General features: G+C 36.5%; 2 protein-coding genes across 2 annotated transcripts; both read right to left on the reverse strand.

Moving 5' to 3' along the window:
- Positions 1–1,427: 1,427 nt before the first annotated feature.
- On the reverse strand, positions 1,428–7,564 carry LOC113743038 (uncharacterized). Its single transcript, XM_072080142.1, has 12 exons — positions 7,226–7,564; positions 6,083–7,027; positions 5,176–5,294; positions 4,932–5,051; positions 4,658–4,745; positions 3,870–3,961; positions 3,689–3,793; positions 2,920–3,029; positions 2,421–2,508; positions 2,294–2,329; positions 2,012–2,196; positions 1,428–1,924 (listed from the first exon to the last, which is right to left on the reverse strand). The coding sequence occupies exons 2-11, from the start codon at positions 6,927–6,929 to the stop codon at positions 2,113–2,115; spliced, it is 1,689 nt and encodes a 562-aa protein (XP_071936243.1). The 5' UTR covers positions 6,930–7,027; positions 7,226–7,564; the 3' UTR covers positions 1,428–1,924; positions 2,012–2,112.
- A 4,342-nt stretch (positions 7,565–11,906) lies between these two features.
- On the reverse strand, positions 11,907–14,077 carry LOC113731310 (CBL-interacting serine/threonine-protein kinase 11-like). The gene has a single exon (XM_072080143.1). It carries the CDS (start codon positions 13,690–13,692, stop codon positions 12,364–12,366), a length of 1,329 nt encoding a protein of 442 aa, XP_071936244.1. The 5' UTR covers positions 13,693–14,077; the 3' UTR covers positions 11,907–12,363.
- Positions 14,078–16,537: the final 2,460 nt, after the last annotated feature.

The raw sequence follows: 16,537 nt of genomic DNA on the forward strand, positions 1-16,537 counted from the left end.
TTCTTCCCTCCTTTGCTGCTTTGCTTTGAGAGGTTTTGAAGAGAGGAGAGAGAGAAAGACCGGGAAGCGCAGGCCCTTTCCGGAAGGAGGTGGGTAAGAAGAAAAGATTTGGTCGCCACCTCCACACCAGCGACTTCTAAATGATCAAGTGGATTCATATGATCACATATTATTTATTATTTATATAGAACATTCTTTTTTTTTTTTTTTGGGTACGAATTTATGTAGAACAATTAATGATCATATTAGAATTTCCTAGGGTTATCCATAAATCATTAGTTGTTTTATATTTTCATATTACTAGTAGTTAATGCATAGTATGATTGGGTCTGACTTTTCTTTATTTGTGGATTTGGTCTCACTCTCGGGTGTTAATTTGTTCATGACAAAAAATTTGAGAAAATCTTTTGAGTAATAAGTGCCTCAAGAACACCTTTTTTTAAAAAAAAAAAAATCTTTTACTTATACATTACTATCTTTTTCTAGAATGGAAGTATTCCCAAAAGGGATGGCTTTCTATTGGGAGGTATGTAACTATTATAGACTTTAATCTCAACTGATTTAGTTTTTTTTTAATTGGTGAGAAAGAATTTAAAAAAAAAAAAAAAGAATAAAAGAGGGAACAAAAATTGCAATGATGGAGATTGACTGGGATGGCATTCGCCTTTCTTTTTTTTTAAATTTGAAAAAAAAAAATTTGTTATTCCACAACTACCATAATAATTCTTTTCCAAGTGTTAGTTGGCGACTTTCCATTAATTCATCTTGTAACAAAACGAATTTGAATGGAGTTGACAAAATAGGGTAATGGGAACCAATCAGCTTCCAAGAACGTGTGCATTTACCAGCATGATTTTGCTTGCTAGTAATGGACATGGAGGCCACCAAGGCATATCAGAACAGAAGTTGGCAGTCACGTATGTCAAAAGCGCGGGGAGAGAAGAATAACAGCGTAGGCACGAAGACAAGTCGACGGGCAAGGGTTGACCCATTCCGGAAAAATCCCCGATTACTTTCCTAACGCACACGCAGCTCATTGATTGGGGTTTAGGTGAACGACTCTCTAAATTAATTTATCTTTCCTTATTCTTCTTTTTTTCCCCCCCCCCCCCTTCCTTTTTCTCAATTGGACAAATTTAATAGCGGAAATTTCGTTCATAAACACAACAACCGTCTATAAAAAGCATGCATGCATATTTTTTAGTGAAATGGAGGTGGAGCTGCATGAACACTGACCGAACCCAGTCAATGGAGACTTTTTAGTGCAGTAGTGGGCAACTATCTCCAAATGGAACAAATCCACACAAATTGAATTGATTGACAAAAAAATGCATCATCACCGCCAATGGTCCACCCGTTGTTGAATTTTATGAACTTCTCACGTCACGCTCATCATTCATCAATATGCTACACAGACACAACTTCAATGAAATATGATGATGGTGAGTTGTAACAGCTCAACCAAAACTTTTGACAGAGCATCACCAATGAATGATAATTCAATTCCCTGCCCTCCTAATATCATCATTCTCTCACCTTATCTCCATTCCAGAATTTTGCACCATAATCCTTTAGTGTATCACGAATTTATCATAACACTGCTGCTACTTTTACATCATCATCTTGTTTTTTTAGACCAAATAGAGTTAGTTTCATGGAAGAGGTGAATGTCAGAATATCAAAAGTTCAAAACATTAGAATCCAATTGTAGTTTTATGGAAATTGAACGGAATTAAAAATCACTACTGACTTTACCATGAGCAGCTACGATATTAGTATAAGTTTCTTCCTCTTGACCGAATCTTGATGAAGTATTGGGGCTAAAAAGAGAACTTGAATCTTGACTTTTTCACACTCGAAACTGTTCAGAATTCAAACGCTCTTCAATGACCTACAGCAACAATTTCCAATGCGCCTTCAACATCTGCAACCAAAATTTTTCTTGGTTAGACGTTCAACCAACATATCAGCAATCTGCGGACATTACATGAGCCTTTATTCATTCACATACCAACCAATGTCAAGAGTCACTCATAGATCAAGACGACCACATTAGTCAATGCCATACTACTAATATGCTTGGAAAGTAAAGGTGCACTTGAGCAGTATCTCCTAAGGCTTCACAATGCGAGCAATCTTAGCAAGAACCGTCCTTAAGCTTCGAATACCAGCTCCAGTTTTTGAGCTTACCATCATCTGCAATAAATCCAATGTCAAAAAAAACAGGGATGCTTTTTCAGTGTGATAAATACAGGATGAAAGAAAGCTAGATTTATTTCATGTTCACTATTACCACAGGTTGAACCGCAGACTTCTTTTCCTTGAGGTTCTGCAGCAAACAGAGAGAGCTTATTTTAGTCTCAGCAAAGAGTAGAAAAACATTTGGAAGTAAAAGGGGAAATTATTTCTGCTGCATTTACCTCTTCTATTTGCATTGACCGACGTGCCACATCAATTGGGAAAACCATATCTGTCTTTGTCAAAACAATCTGGTACTTGGTTTGCGACCTGCACATTAACCATACAGAAGAAAGTGGATTTACAGGTTGAGCCAAAATCTAACTTGAAAAAAGATATATCCCTTTACAGAAACAACTAATGACAGAGCAAGTCCAAGCTGAAACCTCAAAAACATTCATTATGTGGAGCAAGTCCAAGGTGAAAACTAAATTCTTGTAAAAAATGTCATCCACTATTACACATTTCCATCATATCAATAAGTTCATGATTGGAGTAAGTCCAAGGTGAGACCTCATAAACATTCATATATGTGTCCTTTACATTTTATTTTCCTAAAACCACAATTCTTGTAAAAATCTCATCTAACAATTTGAATAACATGAGGGAAAGACCAAACCAAGCAGAAGATGACTGTATAGGGAGAAAATTTTTAATGAGCAGATAATATGCTTATTGTACCTTTCCATCAGATCAATAAGTTCATGATCCCTTGGTTTCATTCCCCATTTTGTATCAACAAGAAGACACACTCTCTTTAGACCAACTCGTGTAGACACGTACTCTTTCACCTAGAGATTGGAAGTATATTAAAGACATTCAAACAAAGCAAATTACAGCCAAGGTAACAAGGGAATCATACAGCTATAACCCAGGAAAAGAAGATCATTGATAGCTGCACTGCTGAAAAGGCATTATCTAGTTCATGAACAATGGCAACCAGCAATTACTAAAACTTAGATTTAATAGAACAAGTAGGGTAATTACCACAAAATATAACTTACATTTAACATTTCCAGCTAAAGACTACTAACCAAAAGAAATTATATCTCTAACCCATACCTTCAACCTTTCGGTATGAGCATTTAATAAGGCACTAATTGAGAAGAATGGAAAGAATCCAGAACAGGAAATGCAGTATAAACTGCAGTTCCATTTTAAGTGAGTACTAAAACGACTATTAAAGTTCAAGGCAATACCCTGCTTCAAACCAATTTTTTTTTCAAACACCTATGACCAAAATAATGCATTGAACACTAATTTTGCTAAAAAGTAAACAGTGGCATAGTGTTCTAAATGATAAGTCTAAATCTGAATCATAATTGCGAAATATTCACAATGACCTAACTCGTCAGTGAATAATTGCAACAATTGTATCTGGATAAAACCAAGCAGACTAAAGAGTGGAATAGGAATTTGTAAAGAAGCTAAAAGCCATTTGCATACTCACAAGCTCCTCCCAAGCTTCCTTGACGTCTTCTTTTGCATACGCAAATCCGTATCCAGGCAAATCGACTAAAGATAGCTTTGGTCCAAGTTTGAAGAAGTTTATGGTCTACATGAAAAACATAAGCTGATAATATGCATGTGCAACTTTTAAGTTTAATCCAAGGACGTCATAAATGTAACACCTGAGTAAGTCCAGGCTTGTCTGATGTCCTCACAACACCCCACTGTCTAGTTAATGCATTCAGTAAAGATGACTTTCCTACATTCGACCTCCCTGATAAAAAGATTGAGTTCAATGAAACACTACAACTATCATATTATCAAAAATAGTCTCAAAGGCACAGCTCCATAAATTTACTATACAACAATGAAATAACTAGAGCAACCTCAATAGGCATGAGAAACATGAAAAAGTAATAGTAAAGAGAACTGAAAAAAAGAATTTTAATGCAGATAAGAGAAGTCAGCAAGATTATCTGACAGAAAGGAAATAAAATAACACTCTTTCCTACAACCACTTCAAAAACAATGTTTAATTTCATCATGTTTGAGAAAATACAGGAGCCAAAAAAGCATATATCTTGTCTGACATGCTAAAAAGTCATGACGAACTAATCTCAAACAGAACATTCTCACAACAGAAACATCGTAACCAAAAAGCTTTTGTCATGTTAACATAAATTAGACAAGCAACTTTCATCATGCAAACCTATGTGTCTTGTACAATGGCTTTAATGTGGAGCAGTATGCATTTGATGTTTTCTCATACAACTTACACAGTTGTTATGTCCTAATACAGTTCTATGGTGCCAGCAGAAAGTGCACTCACCATATCATATAAACCCATATCATCTTTACATTAATCAGCTACTGAAAGGCCAATTTATGGATGACAAAATTACTTTATTCAAACCATAAATAAGCAGAAGAGTTCACAAAGAAGATGAAAAAAATTTTCCATGAGATTTACCTGCAAATGCAATCTCTGGAAGTTCAGAAGGAGGAAATGATGAGGAAATCTTTGCAGCAGCATAAAATGTCAATTTATTTCTAAATACCTGACCAGAAAATTGAACCGAGACAGAGAAAATCGAAAAAGTTAATCCGCAGAAGTAAATTCTTTCCTTGCATAGTTAACACGGATCCACCTAGCTATGCTGTATTTTCCTTCAACCCATCCCTCAACAGAAAAGGAGTTCAATACCAGTTAAAAACCCCATGCAATACATGACATATGAACATACCGTTTCTTCAATCCTTTCCCTTTCAGAGCTTGATGAATAGGGAATATTGTCTAAAGGAGCAGAAAGCTCAGTATTGTAGCCAGCCCTCCTAAATTCAATTTCTCGTCTTCGGCCTAATAACTGTATAAGAATTGAAAAATCACTTTATTCATAATTTTATCTCTGAGTAGGCTAAGTAGAGTTTGACAAAATATAGACTTTGGTGTTAGTATTCAAGCATAGAACGTCTAAATAGGTAAATTACATTGTCTTCGACAAAGGAAAGGATAGAGGGGCTAGGAACTATTGCTCGAAATTGTGCATTTCTGGACAACTCCAAAACACAAGTTTTTGAGTCATCTTCCTTCTTCTTTTTAACCTGATCTGGAAGGTAAACAAGAGAATAAGTTAGAAAGAGATGAACAACACTTGTAAACAGCTCAGAGTTCTAAAAAGAGCCAAGATACAGATTATTATGAAGACGTATGAATGCTTGATCCAAATGGATGGGACAAACACACATAGCTTGAATCACATATATAATCAACAATAGTTTTAAACTTCACCTAGCTCAGATAAAAGGATTTACTTACAATTTCTGAGTTTCTGCAGCAAATTTTGCAACTTCAGAAAGTAGGTAGAACCCACCTTATCTAATTCAAAAAGTTCAAGTTCAAATTTCCTTTCAAGTAGTTTAAGTTCAATTAGAGTGACTGAATGACATATTGCGCTGCCAAGAGCAAGAAGCAGTAATTTAGTCCTTAACCTGCCACAAATTTCACATAGAGACAATGGCTTGATATGGACAGCTAATAATTCTTCTTGTGTTTTCAACAATGTATACCAATATGTCTGTGAGTATACCAATAACTATACCAATATGTCTTTCCCTTCCTTAATTACCAGCACCAGCCCTAACAATGTAAGTGGTCCTACATTCCAAATGTATCCAGGAAAACCTAACTCAATGTTATTTGCATGAACCCCGTTGACATTAAAATATAATAAGAAAGAGGGAAATAGCGATAAGCATGTGCCTAAAGCATCATTTTGATGAACAAAAAATGAACCTATAAAAAAAATGACATCTCAAGATATGTCTGTGGGTGTATGTTCGCATTAGTGTCGAGGGAGAGTGAGAAGGAGGAGACAAAGTGTATCAAGTTACTGACTATTAATAGCTGCTCCATCATCGAGCCTCTTATTTGATGTATCATGAGGATCTAGCCTGATCCTTCGCTTTTTCTTCTTAGGCTTTTCATCCATTACTTCTGAATCATCAGTGATATTTTTCTTGTACTGCACTTTCTTCTTGGAAGGTCTTTCAGGAGAGCCGACAGCATGTTTGCCATGGTTCTGCTCCATTTGCTTTGTTACGTCGGATTTGCTTTTAGCAATTTTCTTCAGCTTATCATTCCTAACTCCTTCAACTTCAACATCTTTCAGTTTATCTACAGCCTTTACCTTGGCTATTGACTTTTTCTTGCCCGCCAACTCACTTTCCCTGGATTTTCCTCTTCCAGCCAATGAACCTTTTCTACTCAAATCTCCAAACCCAGAGGAGTTTCCTTTTGTTGTCCGCTTTTCTTCATGATAATGATCATTAAGCTTATTCTTCACGATTCTAGATGAAAACCTTCTTGCTGGGAATCCTACATTGTCATTGGACACTCTTTCCTCGTCTGGAGGCTGATCAGCATAAGTTCTTTTTCTTTTTTTATCAGAATTCGATGGCTTACAACCACTATTTCCCTTAGTCACGTATCCATTGCTTACACCATTAATCTTTGATTTGAAACTTCTTTTTCCAAACACCCCTTGCTTTGTCACTTTACTCTGACTAGGATGAGAAGCACCTGTAGTTCTATTCCCTCCAGTTTGAACCCTTTTACTTCTGCCATTCCCTTTTGATTCAGAAGCTAATCTTCCATTACTAGCACCAGAACCCCCAAATGTTCGGTTTGCAGGTTTGAAATTCTTCTCTTGCTTATTATTCTGCAGACTTCTGCCCAGAACCATTGTCGAGAAGTTCTACATACATACCCTCAAAACCCACAAAACCCCATTAAGAAATCCTCTCTAGGACACAATGTTAAGCCGCTACCTTGAAAGCCAACCTATATTAAACAAACAAACCATTAAATGCGCCATTGATGCTGGCACGTGAATTGTTTGATGGTTTGTCAGTGAGAGTGTGAATAAATAAAGTGCAGGGCAGCGACAATTAGCATAAAGGCAGCTTCCTCCATAGGCACCATACAAACGTAATATACAGGCAGCAGGCAAGCACAGTATAACAATGTGAAAAAAGTTACCTGCGAGCATCTACAGAGTTTCTGGAAGGTTTGTTGAGTGCTTTTTCCGTTTTCAGTTTGCCGCTCTCTCGCGAGTTTGATTACTCAGCCTTCACTCATCAGAGTTAATGAAACCACAAGGTAAGCGACGTCGTTGCTTAAGATGCGGCCGTTAAGTTAACTCCGAAACCCACTCCGCAAGTTTTATGTCGTGTCTGGACCCTAACTCGAGTCCAATCAAGAAGGTGGACCGAAACAGGACGCTTTCAGAAAAATGCTTAATAACCCAAGCCAAGCTGATAATTAAGCCCTTATATTTTGTTCAAGCGAAATGACGCTCGTGTCCGTAGATTGGGGTACGATGAACGAATGTACTCAAGCCCAACACTCCTTTGTTTAAGGTTATTTGTTTATTTATTTGAGAATTATTAATGATACTTTCACTATCATTTCTATTATATGATTTTTATTTATTAAATTATATAATAAAATAAATGGTAAAAGTGCCGTTAATAAAAATTGAAGTGTGATTAATATTTTTATATTTTTAAACTTGACTTATTTATTTATTGAGCCGAATTCACGAGCTTTTATTGAGTATAATTTAAATCAAGCTCTATTAGTTCAAATATTTATGACGTAAGTCTCAAATATTTTGTTACTAATTGAGTGAAGCATAGCCTAAGTTTGAAATTTTGTCAAACACAAAATACCATTCACATTTAGTTTGTTTAGTGGACGAACAAAACTCAAACAACTTCTAACTAAGTTGAACTCGTTTGAGTATCGCCTTATTTAATTCATCTTTCAATCCTATATGTGAATGCAAAAATGAGAGTAGACAGTGTCAAAATTGATATTCTATTAAATTACATATATTTGAGTTTTGTGTTTTGTAGTTACATGTCCTTAAGTTTTGTAGTTTATTTGGAAATGCTTACATAATGCCCTCCCTGTGAAGGATCACATTCACAAGAAAGCAAGATAAGGGAACCCAATCTAGTCAGGCTACGGTGAGAAGTAAAAAACAGTAGAACATATGCTACTGCAGTGCAACAAACTTAGGAAATATGGAAAACGTCTCCAATACAATGGGATGGCATAAACAACTTGACAGAATACTTTTCATAAATGGTGGACAGCAGTCATGGAAGCTCAAGAATCTAGAGCAGTGGCTGACCAGATACCATTGACAATCAATGTCCTTCGGCAAATTTGAAAACCCAGAAATGACAGGGAGTTCAACCACAAAGAAAAAGAACCTCACAGAGTAATTGGAAAGGCACGAGTGGGATGGATGGAGTTCGACGAAACTAACCGGAAAATTGATCATAGGGGGAGCACTCGAGAAACAAGCATAACAGGACTACCTTAATGATGAGGTCGATGGTGTAACTCTGTAAGTTGAGTGAGTCAAGGTTCCGTTTGATCCAATGACATGTACACGAGCTAAAAAGTTAAATGAATCTTTGCAAGCGTTGGTCAAGGTCGTCCAAGAGCGTGTCGGCGTGCCTAAAGCAATTGAAGGTTTGGACAATGCATAGATCGTTAATGTGACCCGCCACCCTCAAGGAACAAGCAGGAATAAGGAAGATTGTTCATCAAAATACATATGCAACAGAGCAAGAAGCAACCGGAGGTTGGCATTGGGATCTTGGCAAGGAATCAATCAGATCAACTGCAGGCTACTTGGGCAATTAGAGAAAGGAAAACTGGAGACTCAGTGCAATACCAAGCAGAAGCAGTCAAGATGGTCATAATCAAAAAGCTGCAGACCAAAGATGGACAAATATCTGAATAGAGTTGGAAAGCAAGAAGCTGATAAGTTATGTTCAAAGTTCATGTCTGATCATCAAGGAAGTCGAGTGGCTACAATCATTGAAGACATGCAATCCCTTAGTGCATTGTTTTCACAGTACTCCTCCTTCCCCATTCACATAGATAAGAATGACAGGATTGTTCAAATTAGCAAATATACTCTCAACATTTGTTGGTTAGATGAAAAATAGGTTAACCCCAATCTTTAGTGGTAAAGTATTGGAACAGATGGTAGGACCTTTGCCCTTTTTGTTTGGACTATTGTCCATATACTATCAATTTTGGCAATACTAATACAAGCTATGGTTTCGGGAAAAAAAAAAAAGTTAATAAAATGTAATGAAAACTTGTGATAAATCCATGATTAAAGGGTGACAGAAAATGCATCGACTCTTATTACTTGTAATTAAGACCACCAGGCTAAGGATTTGGCAAATCATACATGTCTGTGTATGCATAGATTTGGAGATTACATTCAAATTTCTTTTAATTTTTAGAGGAACAAGCACGAAATATTTTCAAGCATTGTCCATGAACCAATTAACTTCTGAAGAGAACAATTCAACTATTTACTATGATGCCGTGCTCTAAGAAGGTAAAAACTGGAAGTGAACAGTTGCAGGTTATATTAGTGTATTTGGATTGTATATTATTTGGAATAATTTTTTGAAACAAATATTACAATACTTTTTTTTTTATGTGATATATGTGAGATAGAAAGGTAACTGAAAAATATATTGATGATACGATGAAATAAACTACAATTCAAACAAACCATTAGCCTCTTATGATGAATTTTATCGGTATCAACAAATGACATACAAATATGATTGTGTGTGTGTGTGTGTGTGTGTTTTTTTTTTTTTGAAATTTTTTGCTGTTGAGGTGTAATTGAATTAGCGTCGTCAATTAAAAAACACATCTTCATTCAGAGAATATATATATATATATATATATATATATATATATATATATATATATATATATATACCTATCAACGTACAACTAATTGCTCAAAATTTTGCACCTGATAAGCATCATGAAGTGCCAATCCTTTTTTCCAGCACACCTCGTAGACCTGATTGGTTAATTGTATGTCACTCGAAGCAAACGGTAAAAGTGAAGTCTCACGTAGAAAGGATTAAAGAATGATAATTCATCTTTCTTGGCAAAAAGAGGAGTGGTTAATTAGTGCTATACTTATTTACTAATCAAAGTGCTCACCACTGCTTAATTATTGAGAGACTCGTGATTGCTTATTTGACATCTGTCAGTGCGTTGCGTTTTTTTAAGATTTGCATATTGCAGGACACGCAATTATGTAGAGTGTAAAGATTCCAGTCCTATTATGCGCTCAATAGATGCCAAGTGAGAACAAAATGGAAGCTGATTATTTAGCTGATCTGTGAGATTATAACAGGTAGGTGTGAAAATGGATGTTTCCTGTTTAATACTTATTTAATCGGCATGCTAATATTTAATTTTTCTTATTTTTTAAAACAAAACCTTAAACACCTAAGCCATATCTCAAGCCTTAAAGTGTGAATGTCGATTCTGAAAGTGGGGAAATACATTCAATATGAAAGTATTATGAGGTACTTGTGTTGTGGACATGAATGTTTAATTAAAATCTAACAATTAAGGCTCTGTTTAGATTGCATTTATTTGAATTTTTTTTATAGAAAAATTACTATAACAATTTGATACATGTGAGGTAAAAAGATGATTGAAAAATGTGTTCACGAAAAAAGCAATAATTTTTTTTAGAAAATTGCTTTCCAAAATATTTTGGATACCGTCCTCTACGAAGGTAAAAGTGAGGATGGGTTTATTTGGATAGAGTATTATTTAAAATCTTATTTGGAATAATTATTGTAATACTTTTTTGTGATGTGATGTATGTGAGATAAAAAGATAATTACTCCTTCCGTCCCGTTTTGTTTGTCTTGATTTTTTTTTCACACAGATTAAGAAAGTGTAATTAATTTGGTTGGAAACATAAATTTAGATTAATAATTTCCTAAAATACCCTTACGCTAATCACGAAGAGTGCCAATTAATATCAGTTACAGCTAATAGGTTAGTATTGGAAAAGCTCAATGTATTCAATGTAGTGGGTTAGTATTTAATAACAATGTATTAATAACAAGATATTTAATAAGGGTATTTTAGATAATTTGAAAGATTACTACATTTCTTAATGGGAAAGTGGACTACAATTTGGGACAGACGAAAAAGGAAAATAAGACTATCAAAGTGGGACGGAGGGAGTATAAATATAAAAAGGCGAATTGGAAAATGTGTTGATGATGTAAGCGAAATATTTAATTATTTGAGATATTTGTGCCATCCAATGTTTCAATTGGAGTTGAACTCTATGAATAATAATAAAAAAAAAAAAAGTCGTCTAAAAGTGACAAACTGGATCGCTTGCCATGAAATTTCCCCGACGTCACATCAAGAAGAAGCCAGCAGAATAGTGGACGACATAGATCAATCAAAGGCATAAGTGTCGACATGGATTAAAGGCACCCAGCGATCGTTGTATCTGCCTCTGGCAGCTTCCTTGCTGGGGCGGATTCAGCGGACTTCCATTCATTCAACCAGCAGGGCCTGTACGTAAAGGGCCTAAACAGCGACAGATGAGGCAAATTAGGTGCCAAAATTCAACTAATAGCATTGATTACAATAGCAAAACAGTTGAACAAGCATTTGCCTCAAATCAGCTTAGAAAACTTGAAACCCACTCTTGGAAAACTTATTAAAAAGGTTCACTTCCGCTAACACAAAATTGACCCGTCAAAGCAAGCAGACTAATGAAAGCACGCTTGCAAAAACACAACAGTTAATGTGTTTGCCAAAAACAGCGACGGGAGTTAATATATTAGCCAAAATGATTCAGTCGACTTTTATTGAATGAATATATGTACAGTGAGAATCAAATCGGACTTGGCAGTTGGCACAGCATACATTTGCCAGCTGCTTAATAATGGTGTATACACTTTTGACAGAATAATACAGCACCATAACTGGACGCTAATCCATTTCATGCTTTAACGAGTCATTTTTCTTCCCCATGTAAGAGGCTCGACTCAATAAAATAAATAAATTAATTTAAAAAAAAACTAGTAGTAAAAAATGGTTTAAATCCTGCCTAGGTAATTATCGATAAACCCAGACAAGAATTACCTTCTTCCTCTTGTTTACAATCATGTACAGACAAACACGGACTCTATAATTATGATCAGCAAGAAGTAAAATTTGTGTAATGATTATGAATCATCATTTGGGTTCACCCAATTTGAATACTCTTTTTCGCCATTGGGTGCAAAGAATCGTCGCTAGCAGCAACTAGAGCCAGAGGTTGAAGCCTGCAACTCCAATCCCTGCTGGTGTTGGCCCAGAATTGCCGGCTTAATTCTCTTTTCCCATAATTCATGAAAGAATCCCGCATCTCCGGCTCTTTTCTTGGCGTTCACGACTACCATACTATCAGTCAGCCGGAAAACGTCCAATCCAATTACGAATTTACCGCTATCCCGGTGACCCTGTAACTCCACGCCCCATTCCTTCTTCCTCTTCAACCTCGCGTTTTCCACCCCTTTTGCCACCTCCGACACCCTCTCGATGATCTTCTCCGGAGAATCCTCCACGGCCAACCGGGCGGAGCTACACGATTCGTCGAACAGCCCGGAAAGGTCCAACCCGGAAGATAATGAGATTAGGTCAAAGGCGTTGAAACTCGTGGAACCTTGAATCACCTGATCATCCTTAATAACCTTGTCATCATTAAATTCAACAAAATCTTCCTCGTAAAACTTCCTCTCCTTGTACCCTTTCTTGAACCAAGGGTCTCGCTTGATCTCCTCAATAGTTATCCTAGTCGCGGGATTGGTGTCCAAAAGACGAGACAAAAACCGTTTGAGCTCGGATGACATCCATTTAGGACATCTATACTCGCCTTGGTAGATTTTCCTGTACATGGCCATCAGATTTGGATCGTTAAACGGCAAATAACCCACCGTCAAAACGTACAAAATCACCCCACAGGACCAAACGTCCACCTTAGCTCCGTCGTATCCTTTCTTGCTCAATATTTCGGGTGCTACATAAGCCGGGGTCCCGCAAAGCGTGTGCAGGAACCCATCTTCTCTTACCTGGTCCGTCACGGCACTAAGCCCAAAATCGGAAACCTTGAGATCGCCGTTCTCGTCGAGTAATAGATTCTCAGGCTTTAAATCCCGGTGGAAAACCCCGTAGAGATGGCAGTAACCGACGGCGGAGATCAGCTGCTGGAAATATTTACGGCCGAGATTTTCCGAGAAGCGGCCCTTGGAAATCTTCCCGAATAATTCGCCGCCTTTGACAAACTCCATGACAAAATAAATCTTGGTTTTGGTGGCGAGTACTTCATGGAGTCTAACGATGTTGGGGTGGCGCAGCCGGCGCATGATGGAGATTTCGCGCGTGATATTGGACATCAAGGTGGTGCTGGATACTTTCTTCTTGTTGATGACTTTGATGGCCACGCTTTGGCCATTTCTGACGTCCCTAGCGTGGTACACCTTCGCAAATGCGCCACAGCCCAGAAGTCGTCCGACTTCGTATTTGCCGAATAACGGAGGTTCCGATACGGCCGAAGCCGGAGGGACTTCCTCGATCTCCGGCATAGGGATGCCTGGGTGAGCCAGAGACCGGCTGGGAAAGATGTGTGATTTGGGAGATTATTAAGAAACGGAAGGAATCGCCAAAAATAGAAATAGAAGGAAGTAAAAATGGTGGAGATTTATATTGGGCAGCTGGCAGGGCTGCAGCTTCGGCTGGCTTTCTAGTTTGCTTTGTTGTCGTAGTTGGTTGTGGACCTTGCGCTTTCGGCTGGCGCGTTTAAGATCGTCCAAGTTTGAGAGAACAACCTCCGGAGAGTTTGAGTGGTCTCTATATATACGTCAATTTATTTTTCCTTTATTAGCTCGTAGTCGTATATATGGAAAATTGTTACTGCATGATTTGATTTTCCTTTCTATAAATGAAAGTCTTGTGCTGGAAAGTGGGAGCGGTATACATAAGAATACAAGTTGTCAATATCCTCCTTCTATCTTTATCTGATTGCGTGGAATATTAATTAGTTTTCCTTTGCTCGAGTCTGATGATTAAAGCACATTTGACCGAAAATGGTAAATGAGTTCTGTTGTTGTTTCCCTTTGTTTGAAAAATTGCTTTTACTTCTTTACCCAAATTACATAATATTATTATTGTGTAGATGCATTTTTGTTTTTAATAATTATATATTAAAATAAAAACATAAGTTGAAGCCACACCTTAGTAATAATCCTATTACGTAGAACTCTAAAAAAAAAAAAAAAAAGATCACTTCAAAACTCTTGCCATAATAGTCAAAAATGAATCAAGAACAAAATGGTACAAGAATCCCTTAAAAATAAAATGATAGATATATTCTTTCTTCTAACACCCTATCGAGCTTCCAGGATAGAAATCCTGTCGAATTATCATACTAAGTAGGAGATTATTTGAGATAAACTTTTTAAATATATATATATATATATTGAAACACTTTTTTTATGTGGTGTATGTGAGATAAAAGACAGTTAAAAATATGTTTATAATAAAAGTAAATAATTTTGTACAAATAATTTGCTAACCAAACACACGCATTTTTAACTTGGGATATAATTTTGCTTCAACTAAATTCGTGTCGTGTGCATGTATGTGCGAATGTATATACACGCACGCGTACACACAGACATATATATATTAAATCTTTTGATCTATCAAAAAATCCTCTAAATTTAACCTGTAAGCTTTATAGATATTAAAATGCCAAATAAATGAATATATAAAATTAGTAATTGTACACTAACATAGAAAAAGAATGAAATCTAATATATATAGTTTTTTTTTTCTTGGGGAAAATAAAATAGCTCTTGATTTCAATCAGAAGTGGAAAATTGCGTAGTATATCACAAAGGGATGTCAACTCATCCGCTAGTAGCTAGTACCACCTCACTTTTTTTATAACTGACATTTAAGGTTTTACACATCAATTAAGAAAAGTTTTTTATTACTTAAATCTGTACACTACTTTCCTTTTGCACCCTCATTAATTGTCCAATTCACCCACATTTTCTCTCATTAGAGTACTAAATGGTGCTATTTTATTAGGTCAAAAGTAATGCAAACTAACTCCCACCAAACTAGAGTAGTAATTAAGAACCCTGTATTGGAAAAGAGAGATAAAAGGGTAAAATTGTGAAAAAATAATTAATACTGTATAGAAATAATAAAATGACAGATAAAAATATACTAGAGCAAATTTTTTAAACGTCAGTTATAAAAAAAAAAGGGAGGGAGTACCTTTTTTCTTTTTTTTGCATCAAAATGTTGAACATCAGACAAAACCTGAAGCTTCCGAGTAAGGATTGAGGGGTACATAATTATTTTTTGCTTGACGTCATGGACCTTTTATCATTATTTTGTCATTTCGACTTTCAAAAGAGTTGAACTTCCTCTGCCGCTGCGGCAGGGAAAGTGGTGGCTGCTCGGAGTGCGATCTGAATTCTGAAGTCAAAAACTCGAAAATGGCCATTGGGATCGGTTACGGGCAGCAACACACGGTTGCCGCCAAAACCACACGCTGCTGATTGCGTCGGCAAGAAACAATAATAGAAGCTAAATTATGAATATGAAGCGTGATTGATTCATTCTACTTTTTAATCAACCACAAACAGCTTTCTAAAATGATTAAATTTTTTTTAATTACTATTATATGTCGCTATCCAAACCAAACTTCCAACCAATAATTGATTAATACAGCAACTCACACGGCCCAGTCCATCACCCCTTTTTTTTCGGTGCTTGCGGTTCTTGCACGGCAGTACCGTACCAGCATAAAGTAAGTAAAAGCATTTGTGTGTATTGAATATTAACGTAGATTTTCTTTTTTTCTTAAGCGGCGTGAACTGTGAAACGTGAAATTCGTGTTACGCGGTACTATTCCGTTCACGCGCAAGGAGACGTATAGAAATCAGAAACTTTTTGAGGGAAGAGCCAGATGATGGAGACCAAGTGAGGGGCTTACGCAAATTGCAAAGGAGTTTTCACATGAATTTCGAACGTGACAGAATGCTCGAGAGACCAGTGGACCATTTCCCTCCTCATCTTCATCTGTTAAAATCGAAGCAGCCCCCACCATCACTCGATCTCCATTTAAGGGCTTCACTATTATTGTCTTCTACGACTGCGATGGTAACTCAAATACTTGAGGTTTCTCAAGTTGTTGAAAGAACGACTGCGATGGTAACCGGAAAGCCCCGCCATTTTTCTGCGTGAGCGATCTTAGATTATGTTTTCAGAAGCCGATCGAATATCGATTCGATCGAATTCAGGGTCAGGGATTAATAAGTTTTGATCGGAGTTGAATCGGATGACGTCATGAATAAAAATTATTTAAAAATTAAAATATTATATATACAATATATAATAACATGTTAATATTAA

This window comes from Coffea arabica, chromosome 1c (genome assembly GCF_036785885.1).
Source record: "Coffea arabica cultivar ET-39 chromosome 1c, Coffea Arabica ET-39 HiFi, whole genome shotgun sequence".
Lineage (NCBI taxonomy): Eukaryota > Viridiplantae > Streptophyta > Magnoliopsida > Gentianales > Rubiaceae > Coffea > Coffea arabica.

What these genes read in the sequence shown, in the direction of transcription:
- LOC113743038 (XM_072080142.1), bottom strand. Translation starts at nt 6,929, where the DNA reads ATGGTTCTGGGCAGAAGTCTGCAGAATAATAAGCAAGAGAAGAATTTC. An exon ending in TCCAGAGATTGCATTTGCAG is followed by an intron (nt 3,962 to 4,657) that starts GTAAATCTCATG and finishes TCTTTTTATCAG; the next exon opens with GGAGGTCGAATGTAGGAAAG. An exon ending in CTTATTGATCTGATGGAAAG is followed by an intron (nt 2,509 to 2,919) that starts GTACAATAAGCA and finishes GTTAATGTGCAG; the next exon opens with GTCGCAAACCAAGTACCAGA.
- LOC113731310 (XM_072080143.1), bottom strand. Translation starts at nt 13,692, where the DNA reads ATGCCGGAGATCGAGGAAGTCCCTCCGGCTTCGGCCGTATCGGAACCT.